This window comes from Oxyura jamaicensis, chromosome 6 (genome assembly GCF_011077185.1).
Source record: "Oxyura jamaicensis isolate SHBP4307 breed ruddy duck chromosome 6, BPBGC_Ojam_1.0, whole genome shotgun sequence".
NCBI lineage: Eukaryota > Metazoa > Chordata > Aves > Anseriformes > Anatidae > Oxyura > Oxyura jamaicensis.
In genome coordinates, this window is record NC_048898.1 from 31,886,403 (window position 1) to 31,914,098 (window position 27,696).

The 27,696-nt window shown below is 38.0% G+C and overlaps 1 protein-coding gene across 1 annotated transcript in view; it reads right to left on the reverse strand.

Moving 5' to 3' along the window:
• Positions 1–16,890: 16,890 nt before the first annotated feature.
• The window catches only part of CPXM2 (carboxypeptidase X, M14 family member 2), a 74,062-nt gene continuing 63,256 nt past the window's right edge, over positions 16,891–27,696 (reverse strand). The window contains exons 11-13 of the mRNA XM_035330422.1: positions 25,997–26,136; positions 25,386–25,485; positions 16,891–19,878 (exon numbers count right to left, since the gene is read on the reverse strand). Coding sequence (XP_035186313.1) covers positions 19,625–19,878; positions 25,386–25,485; positions 25,997–26,136 — 494 coding nt within the window. The 3' untranslated portion in view covers positions 16,891–19,624. The remainder of the gene's footprint in view (positions 19,879–25,385; positions 25,486–25,996; positions 26,137–27,696) is intronic.

Sequence of the window (27,696 nt, forward strand, 5' to 3'; positions counted from 1 at the left end):
GTAAAGACAGATATATAAAATTCTGTTGTACTAACACCTCTAGTTTAAAGAAATACATTACTAAATTTTAATCCTTCAGCTTTTTGAATAAGGGGCCTGTGCTGCCTATTCTGTTTACAATGGCTTGTGCTTTGTGAATACATATCAAATGTTGTAATATATTTTTATTACATAGATTTAATGGTTAGTAAAAAGTAACATATAAATAAATACATGCTATATATGTATATTGTGATTTTGTTATATTTACTGTTAATGAAATGTGATTACGACTTTGTGTGAACTATTTTTTTTGATATAAAAGTTTACACTTTAAAAAGTCTGTTTCATTTCATTGTTGCAAAAGTCAAACCTGCAAAGTCATTGCAATGATGTGACCTGATAATTCTGTTGACTTTTGGAAAAAAACTACAAAGTCAACTGTAAGAGAAGATTGCATCAGTGTGTTTACAAGCAACATAAGTTAAATTATTGGAGAACCTTAATACATAATGCATTGGTCTAGACTTAGTATATATGATCCAACTTAAAGTTTCCTTGATACCTTGAGCCGGTTCCACGGTTGGTGTGAAAAAAAGAGGTGGGGGTCTCTGGTAGTATAGGGTTCCTCTTTCTGCTCCGCAAGGCTCCAGAGCCACCCTGAGCTCGGAAAGGTCTCTGGAGGTTTCAGACCCATCCTGAACACCAACCAGGAACCAGACCCTGCACATAGTCCTTTCAGAGCAGAGGTCTTTTATTGTCTACATGAAGTCCAAGCGCTTTGTCCCCAAATGCATTCTTCTGCTGAGTCACAGGGTTTAACTGTTAATTGTGCTTTAATAACAGTATTACAGCTTCAGTTCTCAGATGTGGATAAGCACTCACTGAAATCAATGCAAATATCCCCAGTCTTCTTCTGACCTCTAGACAGAGATTTGAGTTGAAGATTAAATTCCACTTCAGTGCACAAATTAGGCCTCTTAAGGACTCTTTTGCTTCCCTTGCAGGTGTTAAATCTGTGCTGTAGAAAAGCAGAAGAGACCCCCAGATGAGCTCAAAATTCTCAGACATTGAATAATTTCTGAATTAACCAACATGACATCATTTGTTCCTATATCCCCCCTTTATTTTAAACAGCCCAGCAAGTTTCTGTACATCTTTCTGTGTTCACACCCTCCCTTCTCACACACAGAGACAGTTTTGTGAGGATGTTTTCTGTGGGCTTGCGATCACCTCACTGGTGCTGAGATGCAATTATCTGAGAAAGACTGGCAGGGAAGGATGGGAAAAATAATTTATTCATGTTCATCTCATAGCTGCTTTCAATTTATACAGAGGTCAATGCACAAAGCAAGCTTCAAATGCAAATTTAGAGCATGAAAACAGTGTGACTGGTCAACCCAGGCAATAGCTTTCGCCATTATCTTTGGGAGCAGAAGCTGGAGATGTGCTGGCTCTGCAGACCTCAGTGCCGTGATAACGTCCTCTCACAGGGGGAAGACATTTCCCAATGTCACTGATCCATGCTGGTCTCCAGACTCAAGCAGACAACCAAGGGAAAATCACTAGCACAGTGTGAGAGGTTTTCATGTCCTCTGCTCTCCATTACAACTGCTTTTTTTCATCACTTATGAAGGACCTAAATATTGCCTTTCATATTACAAAACCTGATGCAAAGGAACATTCATTTCGGGAAGGTTTTGCCTGGAGATTTAGCAGAGACAGAATAATTATCCTGCATCTCATTTCAAAGGGCTTGCCATCCACATGGTTATAAAACCTTTTTTTTTCTTCTCTTTTGCCAGCATTATGCTAGAACCCAGTTACAAGCTTTATATCAACTTCTGCCACCCAGAATTTTAAAGGAAAGCAACTGTAATGCCAATAACACAGTGGACATGCATCCAGCATGGGAAAACACCTCCAACAAAAATATTAAGAGGAAAGAGCAAGCAGCAGTTCCAACCACTCCTGCCCTGCCTGCACCCTGATAATGCATGCAGAGCACTGGGGACCACAGTTTTCATGTGTCATATAAAAATTAAACATTTTAAAAGTTATTTAATATTTAATCATTTAAAAATTAATAGTGCACCTTTGTTGCCCAGGTATCACATTTAATTCTATTCTGCAGATAAACAACATTTTCCTATATCTGCCTATTTTGCTTTCATTAGTTCTTTAAGCATCTTAAAATGCAAAGCAAAAAAATTTATACCTTTTCTATGCTATATGATGTTGATCTATGATATATGATGTTGAAATGTCTAGTCCCTCTTCCAATAAATTTGCTGAAAATGTTTCAATAGCAAATGACAGCAATTCCTGTTGATACATATTAAATATCCTGACTTTCACATCATATGGCAAGAAATAATGTCTGAATTCTGTTTACGAAGTTGTGTGCTCAAACCTAATACTCCCCAAACATTAAATGTACTATCTGTCAAAACTGACCATCACGAGATGGCATGAACAACTTGGGATAAAAGCCTCCTTGTGCCAGTGTTTGAGGAAAAGACCCACGGGGAGAGGATCCAGTCAAAAATGTTTGTTTTGTTACCTTATCATTCCTACTACTTTCTAAAACCTCCACTTCCCACAGGCAAACTGTCAAATTCATATTGTTTCATTTCAAAGTAGCTTTCTCTGCAATCCATACAACATCATACTGCTCATAAAGGTCTGAACAGCCAGTCCAACAAAGTGATACCATACGAACGTGCTGTAGCCTCATTAGTTCTAACCTTTTGGATAAACCATAGTTAACATGTGACATTTCGAAAGTGAATCCACATCCTCTCCCCCAGGGGCTACTGTGCTTACCCTAGGACTACTCACCTGGGGTCCCAGGGACTCTGCAGGGCACAGTGTCCATGCAAGGACCTGCTGCAGGCCAGGGTCTCCTAAGTCCTCAGGCTACCACTCCAAAGTTGTCATCATTCAAACAGACAAGGTTAAAGTGTGTTAAATATATTTTTATTTCTTATTCCATGTAAGAATTGGTAATAATCATAAACATTTCACAGACACCTTTAGGAAAACCAGTGCCTTTATAATTTAGGAAGACAATTTTCTTTATACTTTTAGGATATTTAATACTCCTCAAGAAATTAATGTAATTGCTCTGCTGAGTATGCACTTGCATGAGAGCCATCACTGCTGTTTAGGAGAGGCTAAATTGTAGGTTGCTTTTCAGCAGCAAGCTTTGCCTCTCTACCAGTGGGGACTTGTCTATCCTAGTGCCTGGGACTGCTTTTCCAATCAAAGGAGACATGTATTTCCAGACAGCAATTCAGAAACCCCATGCTGGACACAATAAGAGACCTACGTAAGTGATATATGATGTTGAAATGTCTAGTCCCTCTTCCAATAAATTTGCTGAAAATGTTTCAATAGCAAATGACAGCAGAATGTTCTTACGACAGAGCCTGAAGTGACCTGAGGGATGGGACATTGTAGTGACTTTCCTCCAAGACCAGCGGTCTCGGAATAAACTCTCAGGCCAGAAAGAATCGGATTATCAAATTACCTACTTGCCCTCACAAGACATAAACACTAGATTTACAGTCATGGATGATCTGTCATGTGTACACTAACAGAATCACTTCCAGCTGCAGTGCTCTGGAGTGGAGCTAATAAAATAATTGTTAAAGAAAATGTTTTAGTGAATCAGATATTTGGGGACACCTGCCCTCAGGTAGGGTCAGTTAAAACTACTCCAGCACCAGCGTATGATAACCTCACCTGTTTGTAAAACTCCCAGTGATCATTGTTGCACAAATCTTCTATCCTCTCCAGATTGTTTCAGAGTTTTATTATTCTTCTAGTTATCATGCTGTCTATAATAGCTAACATTTCTGCAAACCTTGATGCAAACTCTGCAGATCTTAATCTATTTTATGCATGTATAGTTATGGGAGGAAACAATTAAACAGGTGAGAATAATGAAGAGTTAAAGCTCTTTTACAAGAAACTAAAAAAAAAATAAAGAAAACTTTCAGAGTTAAAAAAAAAAAAATGTTCAAAGGTTCTCCAGTTCTTTTCTGCTGTAATAATAACCCCTTTGAAAGGGATAAACACTTGCACAATAAGACACTCGGCACATGCTGGCAGAGTTTAGTTGCATTGTTTCCAAGCTGTTGATAAATCAAGAGAAAGACTGCCACATGATATTTTTGAAAAGACTTCAGGAGATGATGAAATTGAAAAAAAAAAAAAAAAAAAAAAAAAAAAAAAAAAAAAAACCCAAATTTTAAAAAATTAATTTACCAAAAACTTGGTTGAAATCTGAGATTCTCACTTTTCAATGATCTATAGCTGTAAGCTTTAAATTATAGAATCACAGGATGATTTGTTTGGAAGGGACCTTCAAGACAACGTCATTCCAACGCCCTGCCATTGGCAAGGACACCTCCCACTAAATCAGGTTTCTCAAAGCCCCATCCAGCCTGGCCTTAAATTCTTCCAGGGATGGGGCAACCACAGCTTCTCTGTGCAACCTGTTCCTGTACTTCACCACTCTCTGAGTGAAGAATTTCCTCCTTATATCTAACTTAAATCTACCCTTTTGTAGTTTAAAATCATTAGCCCTCTTCCTATCACTGCACCCCCGACAAAGAGTCCCTCCCCAGTTTTCCTGTAGGCCCTGCTTAGGCACTGGCAGGCCACTATAAGGCCTCCCCAGAGCATTCCCTTCTCCAGGCTGAACAACCCTAACTCCCTCAGCCTGGCTTCACAGGAGAGGTGCTCCATCCCTCTGGTCATCCTCAAGTCCCTCCTCTGGACTTGCTTTAATAGGTCCCTGTACTTCTGGTGCTGGGGGCTGCAGGGGTGAATGTAGCACTCCAGAAGGGGTCTCACAAGAGCAGGGTAGAGAGGGAGAACCACCTCCCTCGACCTGCTTGTCATGCAAGATGTTATTTTATAAATAAAATACACATGACACACAACATTTATGTTACATGTAAACTGTTAGTTGAATTCCTGATAGACTACATTATTTTCAACACTATTTTTTAAACCAGATTGGGAAAGAGAGTTAATTACCTATGACATTGGAATATTTCTGTTAGGCTGCCTTAGTTTTCCATACTGGAGAGCTCTCTATGTTTTCTTGGCCATAAGAAAACTGGTGTGTGTGTGTTTTTGTGTGTGTGTGTGCACCAACCCATCCAGTCAGATAAACCCTGATGAGATACAAACAAGGGCAGCACCAGCAGGGCCCTCCTTGCTTCATTACATGCTGGGATGCCTCCAGCACATCCCACTACACAATTACCCGCTGCCAGTATGAGGTATACAGGGAATGTAGGAGCTGAATATCCCATATGAGCTGAAAGCTGAGAGCTCTTCTGTAGTTCTGGCAGACAGGTCCAGGGTTTCACATCCTGGCTATCACACTATTTGTGCCAGACACTAGGGCTGGCATGTGGGGCAGATATATTTCTATTTGGTCCTGTAATACTAATGTGTTTTTATAATCAATGTCATTTTCAGTTCTCTGAATGTCATTATGAGAGCTTCCATGTCGCTCTTATGTGGATTCTTTGGTCTAAACAGAATAAACATACCCTGGAGTGATATCTGCTGTTCTTAGCATAGCACAACTCTCACGCTGAATTTGCTTGTCAGATCTGTGTCTCAGCAGCTTCAGATGCTAAAAATTACAGGACTTTCCAGAGAACAAAATAGGAATTATGAAAAACAGGTACTTAAAATGTTTACAATTACTGTAACCATTGTTAAAAGGTGTTTTTCTAGAAAAAGATCCTCCTGAACCATGCGCATCCAGAGAAAGAGAATGCCACAAAAGTCAGCAATCAACATTATAAAAATGGCAACAGCAGAAAAAATCAGAAGCTAACAATAAACCTGACAGTTTTCTGAGGCTCAAGCTTTTTCTAAACTCAGACGAAAGTGCAAGAGACAAGGCAGCACTTTGCTGAGTTAATTATTTACATAGGTACAAACTTTCTCACTACTGAAACTTATTGTTTAATCAGTATGAGAAGACAACAACAACAACAATAAAACAACAGTCTATTTAAAGTTTTTAATACATACAAAGTCATGATAAGTTCATTTTTACAAGGCTTCTCTTTCCTTCCATTTTTCTGATATATATATTGCTTTCAGTGCTTTGTCATCTGTCCTGGTTTAAACCATTAAAAAAAATATCTGTGCAGCATGAAACATTGCTGTTGATCTCATAAAGTGTCTTCTAGTAATTACTGGTTTTAAGCAAGCTAAAGACAGAAACTGGTTGAAACAAAGCTTGCAGTGAAAAGGAACAAGAAAAAGATGAGTAGGAGTATGGTAATTACATGCTTATGACTGTGACAGGAGGCAAAAGAAAACAGAACAGCAGATGGTATCTAAATCTAAAGGAAAATGTAAATGATGCTAAACTCAGACAATTCTCTAAATAATGGTTTATTTAGCAGCAGGTAGACATTCCACCTGCTTGATAAATCAAGGACATGCATCCTATATAGGAGGGACAGAATAGACTTCTTTTTTCGATATCCTACACTATCATTATGTTATGTACTGCAAAGCCTGTACCACACCTTTCTGGCCATCTCTATGATTTTGGTATTGATTAAGTCACATTAGATTTGATGCTTGTCATTGGTAGTCACACAAAACATCACCTCTTCTTGGTAGCCTTAGCATGGCCATTTGCAAAGTAGCCTGAGTAAGTAGTAGCTGGCCTCTAGTTCAGTGAGGAAAATAAACATAACACTAAAAGCCAACAAAAATAGTCAGCATTTTAGGACTTGCCCCGAGGAATGTGGCTGAGCATTGCCATAAAGGTGTCATCTGAATGTGTGCAATGCAAGAAATCAGGTCTCCCTGATTTTCCATGTCTGTGCCTGCAATTGAGCCCAAAAGGGCAAGAGGAGCTGGGGAGGGGCTCTGGCCAGTAAAGTTCCTGAGAGAAAAAGAGGTTTTTCAGAGAAGTTAAAAGTGGGGCATGGGTGCAGCCCAAATGTTTCACCAGCAAAAGCAGCACATTGGGTCTTATAAACTGCTGGCTGAAGCACCAGTCAGCTGCCTAACGCCTGTTTCCAGCTATGAATTGCTGGGTGTGTGTATAAACACAGTTAGTAAGTTTCTTTGGCCTTGTTTTGCTCATGTTGTTATAATTCTGGAACCAGCAAATTATGAGACCACTCTGCAGAGCCAGGATGTATTCATTGAAAGGTATTTTTAGTCATACTTTATTTCTCCATTCCAATGTAAAAGGTTGAAGAGGCAGGGAAAATATGTCTATGCATTCTTTAATATTTATATACTTATATATTTATATCACATATAAATATTTACGTGTTTTATAAATTTATTTCTCCAGAAGGTGCTAAAAATGCAATAAAATCTATTATCTGTTAAAAACAGTCTATTTTTATTTAAAAATTATTTTAAAAGTATAATTATTTTCACTTTTCCTATGTCATCAGAACCTAACAAATATTGCTGCCAGCAAATATTGAATATATAGAGACAGCAAAATCCTCATCTTGGAAGAACTTGTGATTACTTTAGGTTGCTTGCTCCTCTAGAGTCTGGCTGATTTGCCCAGATTTTCTCCAGGGACTGAGGCATATTTTTGTCCATGGTAGAAATGAGCAGTTAGTCCATGAGATTTTGAAGATGCTGCCTGTGTCTTTCTAATTTTACTTTCTCTTCCTCTGTACCCAGAGTTGCATGCATATTCTAAAATCCCCAATTTTGAGGATTTTCCTGGAGAGAGCTAAGCGTTCAGCATGGCCCATGTGACTCCCCCGTCTCACGTTCCTTGTGCTGAGCATGCTCAGCACTCATGAGCCTGCACAGCAAACCTGCAAGGTCCTTTTCAGTTTTGCTTTAAGCTCAAGACTTTGAGTGCATGGTCCCAGGCTGTCTTACAATGCGTTTTCTCCTTCTTCTTTCCATCTCAGCTCCAACTGGCCCATGCTACGACCTGCAGATGGGCTGATGAGATACTGCTTGTTATTCTGTATATTTTTCTTCTTTCAATAGATGCAGGTGCACACACTGCTGAAATGGTTTCCCCAGGAGCCTGCAGCTCTTAATCATCCTATTAAAATGATTGTGTATTTGCCATAATCTTCATATTAAAATTATCTGCTTTGCATACACAGAGCTGTTCAAATTATTTGTTGTGAACAGCTGATTGAATTGAGTTCTGTTTGCTGTTTACAAATCATCCCCTGCTACTTCTCAGTTTTATGGAGATGTTGAGTCACCGAACCTTAAAATACTTCAGGTATTTGGGGCTTGGGGGGCACGAGCACAGTTGCTCACAGTGACCTGATCTTGGCACCCTGTTTCTGAAATGTGATGGGGCACCTTCCACACTTCTTTGCATATGTTTTGCAAAATCCTGGTGCCATCCCTGGGCTTCAGTAGGGTATCTGATTTTTCCTCATCCTGACTGCATGCTTGAGACAGGAAGAACCGAGTCTCCCTAAAGCAGCAACATAACAGAAATAGCCTTGGTGACACCTTGGCAGCAGCAGCCTCCATGGATAGGGATAAGCCTTCAAAATAGATAAATGTGCTGCCTTCTGCTTGTGTGGAACCTGCACATTTTTGTCTTTCCACACTGCTCTTCAGCCTTCTGTTCCAGCCGGCTGATGTGCATAAAACAAGGGAGCTTCCAGGCAGCTGTTAATGTCAGCTGATGTAATTGCTAGCTTTAAATATCTTGCTTACCTGGACACAGTGGGTAGATGTGAAAGTGCTGCTCCTGCCTCAGAGCAAGAGGGAAAAGATGACAGCCTCAGATATCTTCTCATACTTCTTCAGAATCCATGATTTAAAAAATAAAAATTCTAGCTACCACAACGACCATGAAGACCTCTCCTGCTCTGTTGTTTGTTTTTAAATTGTTTAGCATGTTTTTATATTGAGGTTCAAAAACCCTTGCAGAAAGAAATGTGCATGTATATGGCATATCTCAAGGGCTTTATAAACTTTAGGAAGACTTCTATTTAGGTGAATGGTGCAGGTGAACTTCTAATTAGGAAATACAATAGTATTTTAGAGTCAGTTTTGTAGTTTTCACAAAATGCATTTGTTTATAACATGTAGATATGTGCTTTATTAAAGTAAATTTATCTTTCATGCATTTGAAAATTGTAATGTTATTCCAGAGACAAAGGCAGTGAGCAGAAAACCTACCAAACATTGCTGTGAATACTGCTGCAACCACCTCCTCCCCTTCCACTTTGTATTCACAAGAAAAAAACTTGATAGGGAAAAGCACTGGTGATGCTCCTCTGTTTATTTGCACATGAAGTTCTGTTTGTCTGAACACAGGAGGAATGAAAAAAAAAAAAAGAAGAAAAAAAAAAAAAAAGAAACATTCTACTTGCTCCCAGATCTCTTTTCTCTTACCTCCTCTGCCTTTGGGATGTTTTGTGTGAGCATGATGCCAGTGTGTTTCTTTCAGACTTTTTCTTGCTTTATTTCTTGGCCCCTTACACTGTTTCTCTCCTACATCTCTCCTTCTGTCCCTACATTTCCTACCTCTACTGGGGCCCTATGGCTTGTCTCCATTTCTCCCTCTTGCAGCAGTACAGCATCACAAAACTTTGTTTCACCAAAACATAGTGATTTTTGGCAGTGACTTGGACTATGGGTCTGTCTCTGGGAAGCTAATGCTTCTTGCTGAAATATTGGGCTTACAGCTTAGAGGGGGCAGAAAAGAAAGAAGGGGCAAAGGAGAAAAGGTAATGTCAGTTAGTTAAAGAGATTATTCAAGTGATTTCCTGGGTCCAGAAATTGCACTTATAAGCTCAATGTTGATAGTGATCATAGAACTCCTATACGAAAAGCAGTCTTAGGAAGCAGCAAATGAAAAACAAAATATTCTCACAACAGTATCATGTCACTGCCTTCAAATTTTTATTCTGGCTCATGCAAAGTAATGAATTTATCTTAAAAATGATTAAATTAAGTAGAAAATATAACTGAGTACATTGCTATTTGGCTATGGCTTCTCCAGATGCTTGTAAACATCTGATATGGGGCTTTCCTTTACAACTCTGAAGGCTAGAAATTTCTTCTAAAAAAAAAAGAAAATCTGAGCTTCTTTAGGGAGATCTGCAGCATAACTACCAGAGTTGGCAGCATTTTATCAGAACTCAAATTACAAGTTATTTTTAGTAGTGTGTTTACAGCAGCACCCACAATGTGCTGGACCTTTTACAAACATTCAAATGGCAACGGGTCACAAATTCTTGTGCAGAAAACCATCGTAGTTTCACAGCAGGAATCGGATAAAAAATAACTCTTCGTGACCCATGACACTGTTCTTAAATGATTGATAAGGAAGTCTACCAAATGCAGTGACAAAGTGTCTGGGCAATTTTATCTTGATGTCAGTAGATTTGGTTTGGTTTCAACAGGTAAGCATTTGTTCTTGTTATCTCCCTAAAGCCTCTTTATAACCTGACTAAAATAAAAACCTGGCAAAGATATTATATATTTCAAGATAGCATTTTCAGATGCAGAATTCACATGATACAATGGGGTTTCCTTTAGCAGTTTGTTTGTTTGTTTGTTTTTTCCCTCACTTTTTTTGGAGGGTTGGAGAGATATTGAAACAATTATATTCCATCTCAAGTTCTTAGGCTACATCTTGATCACTGAAACAAATTCAGTGACATATAATCAGGAAAGCTGATAAGTACTACTGACTCCTACACTCTGCTCTGATTGTTACTATAATAAGGCTACATCTGTACAGTTTTCCTAACATCAAACAATTGGCAGCTCTGCCTGTTCTTGTAATTGCTTCTGTCTACTGCAAGTAAGCATGGGATGTGTACACTCACTATATGCCCACACAGCAGCATATAAACACACACACACTTGTATTGTCATGGGTCATAACGATTCATTTCTACTCTGTCATCTTTAGTATCCTTATTTGCTCCCTCCTCCCCCTCCAGAGTACATTTTATTCCTAATAATACACATTTATTTTATTTTAATTTGTGAACGGATCATTTCAGCATCCTCAACAGTTCTATAACATCTTTCTAGAAACTTATCACCTCTCCCCAGATTCTCTGATGTAGTACTGTGGTAATTTAGAGCTGTGCTTGTGCCAGGTATGGGCCAAAAACTCTGGAAAGCAAGAGGTGAATGGAGTCCCGGCTTGGTTTATTTCACGTGTGCTCACCTGGCTGTCCATCCTCCTGCCATTATAAGAATATTACACCATTTTCTCTTTCACAACAAATAAGAATTTCATGTCAAATGATTAACTCATTGATGGAATGCCTCCTTGACCATCTGATTTCCTAGCCTGAGCTTTTACCAGCTCTCTTCCAGTTCCCTTGGTGTGAAAAGTACCCCTACTTCCCCTCCTACCAGATCTGAAAATTCAGAGTCATTTTCTGTTATTTGAAAAATTGCAGTTATCAGTGTTCAGGGAGAAATGATTTATGAGCATCTGCTTCTGAACTCTCTGGTTTGGGCCAGAAATCTTGAAATGCCATCACTATGGCTGTTCTTTGTTGGACATCTCACTGAATGCTTCAAAAGAAAAGACTATTTGAAAAGTCAGGAAAAGGCAAGTTCAGGGAAGATTTTTTCTGGACAAATAGGTGAAAAGAAGCTTTTGACTGTAATCTTCTTTTCCATGTTTTGGCTTTGCTCTGAAAATCTGTTCCCTCTCTCTCTCATTTTTCTTTTTGTTGCTCTCATGCTTTTTCTGTTCTCATTATCCAAACATTAGACCTAAGAAGTTAATATGTTCCCTGCAGATTCCAAAGATGAGAGTCTATGAAGTTCTATTGATTTATACTTTGTGCAGATCTTGTCCACAGTATTTCTTTTCAAGCAGTATTTTCAGAAATGGGGAAAGGTTGCACTTCTTCATTGTCCCTGGAGTTTGTGCCAGTAAGCCACCAAACAAGTGGCCAGATGAAACTCCATCATTTTCAAGTGCTTATTACATTTGATTTTCAGTCCAACAGCAAATCATCCAGCAGTCAAAGAATTAATAATACATTTGAAGAGTGTGATAAGCTGAAAAGTACTCTCTGGAGACCCATGCTGCTTTAAGAATGATAGATTTCTTCTGAAGCCAAGATGGAAATTCATCGATTAATTTCACAAACACTTTCATTAATGAGAAACTGATTTTCTTATGCTGGATTTTCTCCTAATCATGTATGTTCTGCACATCACCTAATGCTGAAGGTATAGCTATTGACAATACAGTGCCATCAGTATTTGAATTTAGAGTGACTCAGACTCATTAAACTGGTCCCTGGTGACCTTTTTAGGGCAAGAGTGCTACAAACCATGCAATAAAACATAGCTGCAAAAATTCAGTAAATCCACGTGCCAAATATCTCTCAAGAATACCTCAAGTTTTAACATCTAAACACCATGGCTTAGGATTTTAAAGTGGCATAGAAATAGAGGCAACAAATGATAGCAGAATATTTAGAATTAAACTAAATAAGTAGATTTATCAGTTTACACATAGTTTCCGGTGTAGCTGTTGACTTGATCTTCTTGGTCCTTCAGCGCAACCATAGGGGGGCTGAAGTGTTGCCAGAAAGCATTATGTTATTGGAGCAGCTCTAGATGTGATTCATTACCAGAAGTAGAAGAATAAGTTTTTGCATTTGGGAAGATACAGGGTAGATAATAGACACAGAGCCTGTTTTCCCATTCATTTCCCACTTCTTTCCATGTTATACTATAAATCTATCAGTTTTGTTTCCGAAGATCTGATCCAACCTTGAAGCCACCAGGAGCTGATCAGTGAGCTGGCTTAGAGCTATCGCATGCTTCTGGAAGACAACTAAAGTAATAAGTAATTGCTCAGTTTGCCTTCAAATTAGAGGTCTCAGAAAACAGTAATAAATAGGAATGTGGAATGTGATTTTAAAGCCCTTTACATTAAAAAAAAAAAAAAAAGAAAAAAAAAAGAAATAAAAAAAAAGAAAAAAAAAAGAAAAAAAAAAGGAAAGGAAATCACAACAAACCACAAACAACACCTGAAGCCATGTAATCACATTCAGGTCCTTGTGGTAAGAAATAGATCTCAAATTTAAATCCCTCTGGTCTATTCAAGTGAGATTATGCTGTCATTGATCCTTATTAACCTAGGTATTGAATTTCTGTCACAACTAAAACATGAAAAGTAATTCCATTTTTCATACCTTACTTGCTGACAATAAAGCTAGCTGAATTTTCTTAGATCTTTAAATGATGGTTTACCATGAATGCTCTTTTCTGTTGCTCTTGGGAGAGTACTGAGTTAATAAGAATGACTGTGGTGTTGACATAAGTGGTGTATTGAATTCTAGACAGCAGCTGCTGCAAATTAAGTGAGAGATAATGATTAGAATAATTAAAATATCAGGTGGTTGATGTAACTAAATATGATAATAGGTGGGAATTGTTGTTAACATATTTCTCTAAACAACACCAGTATTTCAGAATACACCAAAGAGATTTGGAATGTAAATTAATTCAAAAGAAAAGAGAAAGCTTTCTTTCCACAGCCATGTTTTGGTATTAATATTGATAAAGATTATTCAAAAATGCAGAGAAATACTTTTGCTTGTTTATTTTGCTTGCAGAATATATATATATATATTTGTTTTGTTTTATTTTGTTTTTCTCATTCTCATGGAACAGCCCATTCTTTATATATATTTTTAAATTGATGTTATCACAAGCCTAGCTGGGATCCTACTGTCTGGGCACTTAGCAAGCTGCCATGCTTGAAACTACATGCTGGCTCACTCCATTTATGTATTTCTTTAGATCCGGATATCCTCTTCCATATACCTTTTTCTGGCCTTGAAATTCACTCTGTGAAGCTTTATCCTATGAGACACCATCTTTCAGATGCTATCAGCCTCAGTCTACACGGAACATCACAGTTCCTCAGTGCAGAGCAAAAGGCAGGATGATTAGTTATTTAACCCACTGGAGACAAGCGATCATTTTGGTACAGAACTCAACTTTAAATACATCTATATTTTTTTCATAAAGTCTTGCAGAAATTATAAAAATCTGAATGAGCCTGGCCGATGAGGAGAGGTAAGTGCTTGAAAGGTCTCTGCAGATGAGTTTAGTATGGAGAGTCAAGCTAAGAGGCCTGAGCAGAAAACTGCAGGGGATATTATTTAATCCAGCCCATACAAACCACCAGACACAAGGGAGGTGAAGGTGGGTGTATAACCTCCTAGACCCTGGCTTTCTGTATCAGATTATTAAAGGTGTTTGTATGACTGAAAAGGCAGATAACATGGAAATACACAGAAATAAAGCTCCCTTATATTAATTACCTGAGTTTTTTTTTTCCACAGGCTTCCCAAAATCTTGTTCTTGTTTTTTTTTATTTTTTCATTTTTTTATTCATAAATGTGTTATTTTCAGCTAGTAATGAGCTAAAATAATACACAAAAAATCATCCAATAAACACAGTCACTCTGAAATTTATTAAAGGCATAAATCCATTCTTTTGCTGCCTAATGGGCAAGGAGCATATAATGAATGGAAGAACACTGTATAAAATATTCAATGTAGAGAAATAAGCCAAAACTCCATTAAAAAAAAAATAAAATAAAATAATAAAAAAAAGACCTAACCTTGCCAGGTTAAGAAGACAGAGGAGCTACCTGTCTTACAAACTGTCCTGCAAGCATGAATGTGGAGTAGGTGGATTTGTAAACCTCACCTAGACTTAATCTGGCAATATACACTGCGCAATGACGACTACATCAGTGGAAGTTGGCAGACAATAGTTATTTACTGACTTACTGTTCCAGGCACAAGATTGCATTCACCATGATGGCTTCATTGACCATAAATTGTGCTGCTCAAAAATCTTATTAAAGTGTCACAGTGAAATACAAAAATGTCATCTCAAGCTAAATGACCTTTAAAAAGAAATTAAAGATTAGTAAGCACATCAGACTATGTATAAATGTGATTTAAGCTTGGAAAAATGAGGAAATACTAGAACAAAGATTTTAAACATCTACAAGTTAATCACCTGAAGCTTAAAAACATTCATAGCCTTTTATTAAGGACTGGTTCACCTATTATACCTATTAATGGAGAGGACTGCAAAAAGTGCTTGCCACTGTGGTAGCACAGATAAGCACAGGAAAAAGTGGTACTAAAATTACCCATGAAATCTCTCTCCATGTGTGCAACAGCTACAATAAGAAAGAAAGAAAGAAAGGAAAGAAAGAAAGAAAGGAAAGAAAGAAAGAAAGAAAGAAAGAAAGAAAGAAAGAAAGAAAGAAAGGAAAGAGAGAGAGAAAGAGAGAGAGAAAGAGAGAAAGAGAGAAAGAGAGAGAGAGAGAGAGAGAAAGAGAGAAAGAGAAAGAAAGAAAGAAAGAAAGAAAGAAAGAAAGAAAGAAAGAAAGAAAGAAAGAAAGAAAGAAAGAAAAAGAAAGAAAGAAAGAAAGAAAAGAAAGAAAGAAAGAAAGAAAGAAAGAGAGAAAGAAAGAAAGAAAAAGTTATTTGAAAGGTATGTTCTCTTAGTGAATAAGAAATAGAGTTTCTTTGCATTCCTGTTGGATAGTTGGTAGGTGTAGCTGCTTATCCTGCAGTGTTCCCATGCCAGCCTAGCAGCATACCACAGCAGGAGGTGACACTGCCTCAATCCATACCATTGGCATAGGCTTGTACATTTTCTCACACCAGGCTGGTGGCTGAAACCTGGCTGAACTCACATGGGTACACTACAAAGTTAAATGGTGAAGAGGCACTTCTGCCTCCAAACTTGGATATTTTACATACCAACAGTAAAGGTTAAGGTAAAGGTTAACTAATTAAAGGTGTGTGACACCACTCATATCTCATTTCAAGTTAACTCATCTTTCTTCAGGTGTTTCTCAAAAAGGTCCAGCACCCACTGTAGAATGATGAGAGGCAAGTAAATCTGGTTGTATAACTGTCACTGATAGTTAAATCCACGCTTTGGGAAGATATCCCAAATTTGTCGAAAATAATGAGCTGAATTTAGAGGGAAAAAATCTCCACAACAATACACGGGTAAAGGAAGGGAAAGTATTTGGTAAGAGAAGTTGAAAATACACAAAAAGCTTAAAACATCCAATGAAACATTGCATTTCTTGATCAGCGTAGTCAATAACTTCATCTACATTCAGTTTTATCAGCGTGTGTTACCCACAGTGAGTTCAATGTCACAATACTCAGATAATCCTACCAGTCTTCTGGTGCCAGCAGATTAAATTTGAGTTAGAGATTACCAAGATCCAGTACACTCATACTAACATGCCTAAGTAAATATTGTTTTAGTAGATACAGAATTATTGGCTTCAGCATTCCCAAGCCAATTTGTAGATACTAATATTTGTCTTCCAGTGGTTAGCATACTAGTAGCTAAAATTGATGAGAAAAACTGAGAGGTGGTTATAGAAATTATGGTAATTAAACAGATTAAAAAAATGCACAACTAAATGGCATGACATGGGGGCTCAAGGTGAAGCCAGCTCATGCTCTATTTTATGACTGTCAGCGCTCTGCATGGGAGAAGACTGATGGCTGGTATTATCAAAGAGACTGGAATATGTCCTGTTACAACCTTTTATTTATTCAACCTTTACCACGTGGGTGAGATTGTGGAGCTGAATTTCTTATTACTTGAAATAATATCTTTTTTTTCCTTTATATCAGGAGCAATCAAAGTTCAGCAAAATCCTCATATATGTAGCTGTTAAAATGAAACTGTAATTATAAAAGGAGTGTATCTATCCTTGAGATTTATTTCCTTTCTTTTCTTTAGGGTTGCAAATTTCTCTACAACAATAAAATGAAATGAGATAAAAAGCACAGAATTTAGAATAAAATACTATTTTAAAGACGGGGAAAAAGTAGATGACTAGAAAATACTGGCATCTGAATTTATTGGTTTGTGGCATGGATATACATGGAGATTAAATAGCAGTACCATGTATTTAAAAAGAAAGAAAGAAAGAACATTTTAACTCCCAAGTGCATTACTATAGTAGCAAATAGGGCACACTTCATTTTGGTATTATTGTATTCAGGGCAGGCATAAGCATCTTATCTTAGCATGAGATATTCGTATTTCTAAAGTTACTAGTAAAATTCCTTTGAACTTGAACGTTCAGTTCAAATGTGCTGAACAATCACAAATAATTGCAGTGATGACTATACCTGATGTCTATTAGGCCATTTATTTAGTAATGCCTGGATCAAAACAGAGCAAGGTCACCTGCATTAGTCATAGTTCTGCTATACTCAAGTACATGCAAGCACTAGTCACTGCCAGCAGAGAACACCAGGGCCACTGTCTTCAGCATTTGATGTTAGTGAGGTCTGCAGCGATCAGAATCCATTTAATTTTAGCTAACAGATATCAAATGCCTTCCCATGAAATCCACTTCTCACTACCGAATAAAAAATATTTGTTGATATAGCCTCATACCTGGGAACAGAGCATAGGGACAGTTAGGTTTGTAAAGTAAATCTCATAACAGCCTGAAAAGTTATTACAAGGTAGAAAGAACTGACCTGCCAGGATGGACCCTCCAGCTAGTGGTTTCCACCTTCAATCTGAATATCAGTGAATTACATTTGCCTCCTCATTTCCTTGTTTTTATCTTTGTGCAAACAACCCCCCAGCAAAATGACTGGGACTTCATAGGACTCAAGAAAGAAGCTACATAAGTAACTTCATCAGTTCATAACACAAAAAAAAATCAGGCATGCTGGCAAGTTAGCAGGAAAATCTTTATGCTGTTACTATTCCAAAAAAAAACTTCCTCATCATTACCTGAAAAAAAGAATGACATCACTTGTCCTTTCTCAAATGCTAAAAAAAAACCTTCTTGACAACTTTGCTGTTAAGTATTTAGCTCAAGATAAAAATATGGAACATAGAATGTTGTAAAGGAAGGTGGTAAATAGAGTGAAAAAATAAGAAAAAGAAAAATATCTTTCAAAATGCTAATGTGATGATTGGATTATTTGTTTACCTCTATTATTTAATTTAAATGATGCTGACTGGGAGCTGGAGTTCCATAATTTCAGTTATAGAAAACTGTGTGTGCACCCTGTTATTTTCTTTGTGCCTTTGCTGTCAAATACATTGCTGTTATTTAATGGAATTTGCAGAACAAGCATAGGCTGGAATTGTCTATGAAATTTAATAATAGGACTATTTATTATGCAAGGGTTCATGATTTTATTATTCATTCTGCAATCTTTTGCCTTTTGTGTTTACAAGATTCTTTGCTGACAAGAAAGAAGATTTAGTACAGATGGCAAGTAATATTTTTACAGTAAGTTTTCTATTTAGTTTACTTCTCCTGTTTTGAATGATAGTTGGGTGAATCATATATCAAGATAGGCAAGAACTGTAATAGCAATTAAAAAGTTTTAAACAAACTCTGTTTGGAAGTGTATGCTGCAGCCTCACTACCATGCATATTAAAAATGTTTGTTTATCCACAGATTTTGACTGGCTAAAAAGGTACAGCTGGCCCTTATTTTGGTATAACTAAGGTCATGACATTGAAGCTAACAGAGCAAAGTTGATTTTCACCAGCTGATGGTTTGACCAGTGTTTATTTAGTTCATTCTTTCCCAGATCTGATCTGCATCTTTACCAAACCTCAATCCTATCCTGCTGTACAACTTTGTTACTTAAGACAATAAATAAGCACATATCCAGCTCTAAGAGTAGTGAGGCCAGAAAAGCAGCAGCTGTAGTGGTAAGATGAGGAGACCACGTAGAGGATCATGAAATCCCTTGCATGTTATGCAGAGCATAATGCATGCATGAGCACAAAAGTACTTATAGGCAGACCAGAATCAAGAAAAAAGATTTGTGAACAGTGGATTTGTGAACTATATACATGCCCATGACCAAGCCTGCATGCATGATGAAAGCTTCATTTTGAGTCCTTCTCCTGGGTCAGAGAGGAGGTGCTATAGCACATTGCTGCAGTGATTTTTATCAAGCAACCTTTTTGTTAGATTTAGAAAATACAGCCTTTTAAAACAGAAGAGAAAACACTCTGGGCATTAAGTTCTGGAATCAGATTATGATGCTTGTCCAGAAGTCTCTTTCAGGGAAAAAGACTGAAATTTGACACATTTTAATGATGTTCAGCAGAAGCTGTGCCCTCTCAGCTTTCCTCCCATATGTGAATAAAATGTAAAGAGTGTCATAACTTTTTTGAATTGCAAAAATATATCAATTTTTTACTTTAGAAACACCATTTTTCATTTTTTTTCATTCAAAACAACATTTCTCATTTACAAGTATCTCTCTTTTTTTTTTTTTTTTTCCTTTTCTATATTTAAAGAAAACAGATTTACAAAGGATTAAATAATCCACAGGCAAAAAAATAAAAAATAAAAAAAAAATCAGTTTAACTCAAAACATCTTTTTACATTCTTCCCGCCTCTCCCCCCACACGCTGGGGCTTATTTCTCTTCGACTCAAACTGAATTTTGTTTCCAATTTTTCTCCAAAATGACAAACCCACATCCAGCTCCCCTAACAGAAAGACCTCGCACAGGAAAATGCGTTTGAAGAGATGGGCTACATAACTCTCACTACTGCTACAGCCAATGGAGGCAGAGCCGAGGTCTATCTCCGCTGCCGCCACTGCCGAGCCCGCTGCCGGAGCCGCCGCAGGGACAGGCTGATCGGCTGCTTCCCAAACTTCCTCATAATTTCCTTGATCCTCGCCAGGTTGGTTTTGGAGATGGTGAAGTCGCACTGGGTGGCTCCCATGTCGTAGCCCACCTCGCAGGTCTTGGTGGCACCAGTGTAGCCCTCGGCGTTCACGCTGACCACGTATTCCCCTGGGTTGAGAAGCCGCCAGTAATCCCCATCAGCTCCTGTTTGGAAAAGGGACAGTTTTAGGACAGGGCTCCTTTCTTAAGCAGGGACCTGCTTGCACCACACATGATGTCCTGGCCGGACCACCTGTGCACACATAGGTTGGTGCTGGGGCTATGTGAGAGTGTGTACCATATCGGCTCTGAGATCTAAGCATCCCCTTCCATAAAATCTTACATTAAGCTTTATTATGCTATTTTTCCTACAAACTACAATTCATCAGGGTACTTCACCACTTGCTTACCTGTAAAGGCATGAACAGAGTCACTGTAATCCACTAAATCACTTGTGCATAAAACATTGTATTTTAACACCTCATTGAATCAGGCCTTTCCTTTCAGTTCATCTTGGTTTACCCACATATACACTAGGATGGTTTTAGACTTCTTTTAAAATATTATTTTAACCAGAAAGTATACATCACTGAGGACCAAAACCAATGAAACATCAACATCTGAAATTAATTTTTCAGCCAATCCTGGGAAAACTCACTGTGTACTGAAAGTGCATATTCAAATATGCTATTATATATATAAATACAAATGCAACATTTTGCATACAAGGAGTTTTTGTTTGTTTTTAGTACTAACACTTACTGACAGCCCTAATATCACTAGCCTTGGGTTGCTTGCAATCTAGTGTTGCAAAAACTAAAGACAATTTGTATGAAAATAATATATTTGGGAAAAAATCAGACCAGCTGGCTTCTGTTTAAAAAAAATGATTTAAATTTAGGCCTTTGTAAAATATAAAGTGTTTACAAGCAGCAAGCATTAGCAAAACAGCAATATCTACTCTACCCTGTTATTGCAGCCTTTGACTACAAGCATGCAACCATGTACAAGCACACCAGATACTGTTAGTTCTTGGACACCACCTTGCTCAGGTATTTCTTTCAGCCACTTCAGGCCTACTTGGTGATGACCAAGGTCTAAATTTGCTCTTTCTCAAGACCTTAGGAATGGCACTCTTAGAAAGGACACTCTGAGGAACACTTTATTTAGTTCTTTATTATTGGGTCCGTTGACACCCTAACCAAAAGACAAAACTGAAAATTGCTCATTTTCTTGCTAGGGGCTCATTTTTAGCTGTAAATGCCCTTCAGCATGTGCCCTGGCTGTGCCTGGCCAGTGCTCACTGCCACGCTGCATTGGACCTTGCTGCAGCACAGCAAAAGGAAGCGCAATTTGGTTCCCACTGATGTTTCCATGACCATGTCTCTGGGGATGTTGCTACACGGCTAGTGAAGGCTGCATGTCCCCAACTCATGGCTGTGAATTCATCCCTGCTCAAATGTTCACTTTAGCCCCTGGGATTCAAAACTGACCCATAATTTTTTGACACGTTTAGCAGGCAGTTCATCACAACCCTGCACAAGGCCAGGAAAAAATCTGCAAGTTCGCACATCACAAGGAAACCATTACACATTTGGATATTAAGCTGTTAAGCACGATGCATTTTACCTCCTTTTCATTCACAAGTAACTAGACATTAGTGCCTCTGTCAGCTGTCATCACCCAGAATTTAATACCAGACTAAAAGAGAAGGGTTGTTTTTTTGTTTAATTTTTTTGAAAATTAGGTTAAATGATGCAGAAGATAAAAAATAAATAAAAAAATCAGAGCAGATGGCAAGAGAAACAATTAAAAATACAGATACTTTTATCAAATATTAAGACTATTAAAATAACAGTCTCCAATGGGAGAAGGCTGAAGGAAGGCTATGTCCATATCCAACAGCTGGGTCTGGAAAGAAATTTGCATGTCCACACAGGTAAAATAAAAATGCAGAAAAAAATATATATATATTAGAAAATAAATGTGTCAGACAACTCCAGAAACACTCTAGTTAAGAGGGGTGCTCCTTGAGCCTGATAGGATCGATCAACCTTTTACAACTAAATGACTTTAACTAAATGTTATTAATTTAAAGACATTATTAAAGTTATCCTAATACTCTGTTATCTACAGAGGTCCCCAGGGAATGTAGTCATGGTGATGCATGCCCAATGCATACAATAACTAAAATTTAACTTTTCTCTGCTGAACAGGCAGTCGGCAAGGAGAAAAAACCTGGAGAATTATAACATTAGAAATACGCTTAGCTGAGACTAATGTTATTAAATATTAACTAAGTGCTACTTCAAAATCTTTCAGTTTGGTTACATAATGTATGCTGAAAACATATCAAGTTTACCAAAATATTCATAAATCTTTCTCTGAACACTGTGTGAAATTAAATTAATTATGCTTAATTGCAAAAATCATACAGAAATGTGCATCTGTCTTTGAATTCTGGTAAAGGGACAGAATCCCACTAGAAGGGAACTGTACATTTCTTGATCAAGACACTAAATACTCCAGGTTTAGCATTTTCTCAATTGTTTACTGCAAGCAGTCAGAGGCTGCCACAGGTCAGGTGCCTACTCCTTCCGTGGGTGCATGCATGCATGCACAAAGGCAGTGATGCGAGGAGTCACAAGAGAGACCCCCAGGCAATGGTGCTTTTGGAAGGTGGTCTTTTCTTTAATGACATTCAGCTTGCTTATTTCTCTCCTGCTAGTATATACAAGCAGTTAAAACACTAGAAATTCCACCTTCTGGTTACTTTTCATTGCAGCAATTATTGGAGCTGCCCAGTGGGTGTGAGAGGAGAAGCTCTGTAGTATCATGAAAAGGTTCCAGTGGGTTAATTTCTGTATTGAGAGGTCCTTTCCCTATCCTTGCACTTCCACCTGAGTGATGCAAACATGAAATGCAGGCACAATTTTGAAAAAAAAAAAAAAAACTGCTCAAGTCTGCTTCCTATTCTGGTAGTAGGGCACATTCGATCTACCCATCCATAAATAAATAAATGAGCTAAAGCACTGTAAAAACAAGCAGGTGGTAGAAAAAAATATAACCCTTTGCCAGGGACCTGGAAATATGCCACTGGCATATGAATTGATACACCCAGAGGCCATAGTAAATCACAAGCATCTTACAAATTCCTTTCCTTCTTGGTAATGGAAAGTCCACTGACCTCTGCTAGTGGGATCGAGAAGGCATCCCAAATAATTGCCTGCACTTGCAATGTGGGGAAAAAAGGGTGTCCAGAATATTTATCCATCCAATCGATGAACTCTTTTTTGAAGGTTATCTCATAGAGCATAGTCCACATCTAACTGTAACACCATGCAATCAGAGTGAAGCAGTAATTACATCTACATCAAAAGAAAATGGAATAGTCTTCCATAAAGCTCTTGCTCTCTCAATCAATAATTTCAATTAGCCTGTTAATATTATCAGCTTAGTGCCACCAGTATCCTTTTTCAATAAGATATATTGTACTTCCAAGAGAAAATAAAGGACTTTTTGTACACACTTTTTTTTTTTTTTTTGTCCACAGAAAAGAGCAGAGAAATTTTCTCAAATAAATATTATTAAAAGTCCTTTTCACATAACTTTGTCTGCTGTACAGGGTAGTACAGCACATAAGTGTACCAAAGAAAAAGCAGGTACCTTACAGCCTAGACCACTTTAAACAAAATGTACATGAATAAAGATAGTGGCCACAATTCTTCTTCCATTTGGATTATTTTTATATCAAAGCAACTCAGACTTTTAAATTGATTCATTTTTCATTTAAAATGTGTAAATGAAAGGTGAATGCTGACAATTTGCCTTCTTTCTCTGAAGTTATGTGTCCTTCTATCTTTTTTCTGCACCATAAATTCTGCAGTTTCAAAACCAACATATACATTGATATCTGTATAATATAAAACAAGATAGAACTCCCGTGCTCCCATTTATAAAGTGATTCCCAAACAGTGTCAAATTCAGTATTTTTCATTAAATAAATAAATAAAAATTATTAAACAATTACTTTTGCTTGTACCAAGTTCAGATTGACATTAGCCACAGAAGTTCAGCACTACACCTATTCCAAACAGCTGTAAGCTTCCCAAGTGCTACAAGCTGGGTTCTGGAACTTTGCACAGTTATTACCATGATACCAGGACTTATTTCCATATGCTTGTCCACTGTTTTTAAACAGTTGATTTTTCTTTCATGTAGAAATCCAGCGTAAAGAGAGCTGGAGATTAATTTCCTCTTGCATTTGTTTGGTCTCAGGCAGAGTAATAATTCCATTACCAGAGCAATGCAACCTACCGTTTATGGCAGTCTTCCAAGATAGGGAAGACCAACTATTTACTTTCATTCCCACTATCATTTCCCACTGGTCCCATTTTGAAATATTTAAGGAAGAGTCATTATTGCCTAATTAAGTATCTGCCATCCAATGTTTTCTTTAACAACAGAGACATGGTAGCACTGAAGTAAAATTAATTGTAAACTAAGCTAGATATTCCAAGATTTATTATCTGCTCAGATAAAACACTGAAGAGTTGGAAGTCTCTTGCATAACGCTTGGTGATGCTCCATAGCCTGGAATCAGCCAACATATCAGTGTGCCATCCTATACCTCAGCGGCAAGCAATCAGACAGACTCTTGCTAATGACAGGTCTTGCCTGGCCATCTCCTTTCTCATGCTCCTCTCCCTGCTCCATAACCTCTGCAGTTTCTCTAGCAACAGAGCTCACAAGCACAGTGATGACCATTTCATAAATGACTGTATAGGATCTACACAAACACAGCAGCTAATGGACACTATCCAGCCCCCCACCTGCCAACAACAATTTTCAGGTATTACCATTAATTCTGTAGTTGCTGGTATCTATTTAAAGCAGCACTTTATTTAGAACTGTGACTTCTTGCCAGGCCATTAAATAGACCTGGAGTTTACTCTGAATATAAACATCTGTGTCTGGGTATAGACCAAAGCTGTACAAACAAGGCAACTATACATTTGTCCATGTATTTATTTTTTTGAATACATATAGAACAGTATTTCTCTGGCCTGCAATCCACCCATTTAAGTCCTTGTTTCAGCTGAGCCCCATCAGGCTATCTTTTATGACAATCTGCAGAAGACTCTGCAGCATGTGAAACTCCCGTTCCCTGTAGCAGCTGTTCCTCCTCTGGACACAGGTCTGGATCACATCTCCAACACGTTCCCATAACCTAACATCCAGAGATGCAATGAGCTACTACTACAGCGTTGTTTAGCTGTGCTGCAATTACTCTGGGTTAGAGCTGCATTATATTTTCACGAGAAAAGGAAGAATAACTTCTCTTTTAACACAGCCTTACCCAGGCTATAGAATTTGGGCAGATGCAAGGATATTTGCTCAGTACTTCAAAAGAGAAGAGGAACAGGGTCCAAAAGGAAAGCCATAGTTCTGTTCTCATCTACACAGCTATGCTATGGAGAGAAAGAGCTCCCCAAATACCACCCCTTCTGCAATGCACTCCTTGGATTATACATCTGCTGGCTTTCCTCAGAAAAAAAGACTTCAAAGTTGAAGTGTAGTTCTGTTTTTGTCTGATTTTTTTTTTAGACATAAATCTTTAAATTTGTGTTGACTTTTTATTTTAAAACTATTTTTACATTTATTATTATTACCTGTGCGAATATCATGGTTAACACCTTCTACTGAAATAATGGCATTTGGGATTCCTCTTCCATGTACATCTTTCACTATGCCTTTGATTCCCCGATGGACCTATTAGGAGAAATAAATAAATATTGCAAAGCAATGAGCAGTGCCATCATTAGGAAGATAAAGCAAATCATTAATTCCTCATGTGAATTAGGTGCATCCTATTCCTATTCTAGGGTTCATGCTAGGGATACAATGTGAGCGTGAAGACTAAAAACTACATTTGGCTTCCTAAAGCCACCTAGCAGCTTGTGTAGAAACTTCTGCCAGAACAGGACAATAATTACAGCCACGTGAGAAATATATCAGAAACCCCAGACTGCTTTGAAAACCATGGTGACAGCATTGGTATAGCATGAGGAGCAAGGGCTGGGAGATGCTGAAGGCAGCAGCAGGTGGCTCAGCTCCTGCTTTGCATCACAGCAGCAGCACTGTTCCACTGGGCCTCAACCCCAACAAGGCTCAACACAAACGGTCACAGCAGCCTCAGGGAAAGCCAGAGCTGCTCCTTAAACTCTCTTTCAGTCTGAAAGGAGTCATCAAGTTACTCAGGAGTTGTTCTTCCATCAAATACCTGCTCCATAAAAACAATCAGGGATTCCCGGTTGTTCTCCCATTCTTCAGGCAACTCACTCTCATGGGGATACTTGTCACAGCCCACGTAGATGGACAGCTCAAAGCAGTTTGTGTGCAGGTAGCTGAAGTCATTTATGCCTGTCAGAGAGGAGGGGTAAAAAAGAAACCATCTTAGAATCTTTTTTTTTTTTTTTAATCTATTAATCAGATCTGGTGATTTTATGCAAAGTAAAAAAAAAATTTCAAGCACAAACTGGGATTTTATCTCGCTGGCTTAGTCTGCAGATCTGGCAAGGAAAATCTGTTTTTCACCAGAAGTAACGACAGAGTAAAGACAGCATCTTCTCTATATGCTTAAAACCGAGGACACGAGACCACAGAGTGACAGCTGGGGTCATTGGTTCACCCCAGCACTGCATCCTCAATTCCTTTGATGCAGAGAGCTGTGCCCTTCCTCCATCATAAAACTTAAAGGAGTCAGATATTTAGCAGAAAAAAAGAACAAAATAAAATAAAATGTAAACTAATTCCAGCTAAGGTTTCTAAGATACTGGTGAAGATTGGAGCACACCAGAAAGATGTTAGGAAAGCAGGTCTCTCCCTACAGCAAGACGATTACATTTAATAAGAAGAAATATTTAAACAACTATTTATTAATGACATTAGGTGTTACCCTTTACAATGCCAAAGATTAGCAAGAAATGCATTCTCCAAGCAGTTTTGAGTGGAAAGAGTTAAAAAAGAAAATAAAAAATCCTGTCCTGTCCAATTACCACATAGCAGTAGCCAAGTATTTAACGAGCCCTCAGTGCCTTCTGGGTGCAGAGCAGGAGGATTATGTAATACAGATGTTACACTTTTCACATTTGTTGATGGAAAAAGCCTAAATAGCAGACAGTGGCATGTGCTACTCTGCATAAATGTGCTTCCCTTCCATTTCAGAAACAGACAGAGTTATTTTCCCCTCACATACTATATCGCATCCTGATTAGTCTATTGCGAGATGTTTTGCAACACACAGTAATTGATCAGTTTTAATAGATGTATTTTAGAAAGTGGCTTAAAGTTGCCAAGAGCAATTTTCCATGTAGTGTCTGAACAGGCAAATCCAGCCTCAAAAACATCGGAAATAAAAAAAATAATAATTCATTTGTTCTGTGTCTTTGTGCAGTTCATCCACTGCAGAAATATTATAATGTCAAAGTGCTGAAAAACTTGCATTCATTGCCATCCAGAATACATGCAGGAAACGGTATGGCTGGCAAGATGTTTGATATCTGTGGTGTACCAACTTCTCTAGGGACCCTCTGGTGCTGAAAAGGAATCAGAAAAATCCCTTACAAATTTTTCCCATGGCATGAGAAGCAAAAGGTTTATGTGCATGGCCACTGCAAGGCCACGCAACATGGTGGATGAGGAGAGAGAGGAAGGGCAGCTTCAAGCTCAGCAAACCTATGGGGCAGCCTACTGCCAGCAATATTCAGGTGTGTCACCTTGACGTCAGGCATTAAGCAAGCAGCTCTTTGGAGAAGAAACTGCTATGCATTGACCTGAAGGGTAAATAAACAGAAAGTTGAGTGACCCACATAACTACATATATACAGTCATGGAAAAACAGAGGAAATGGAATGAAAGAAGTCTAGGAGAAATTTGTGTACAAATCTGGAATCGTATTTGAATAACCCTTTACATTGCAAG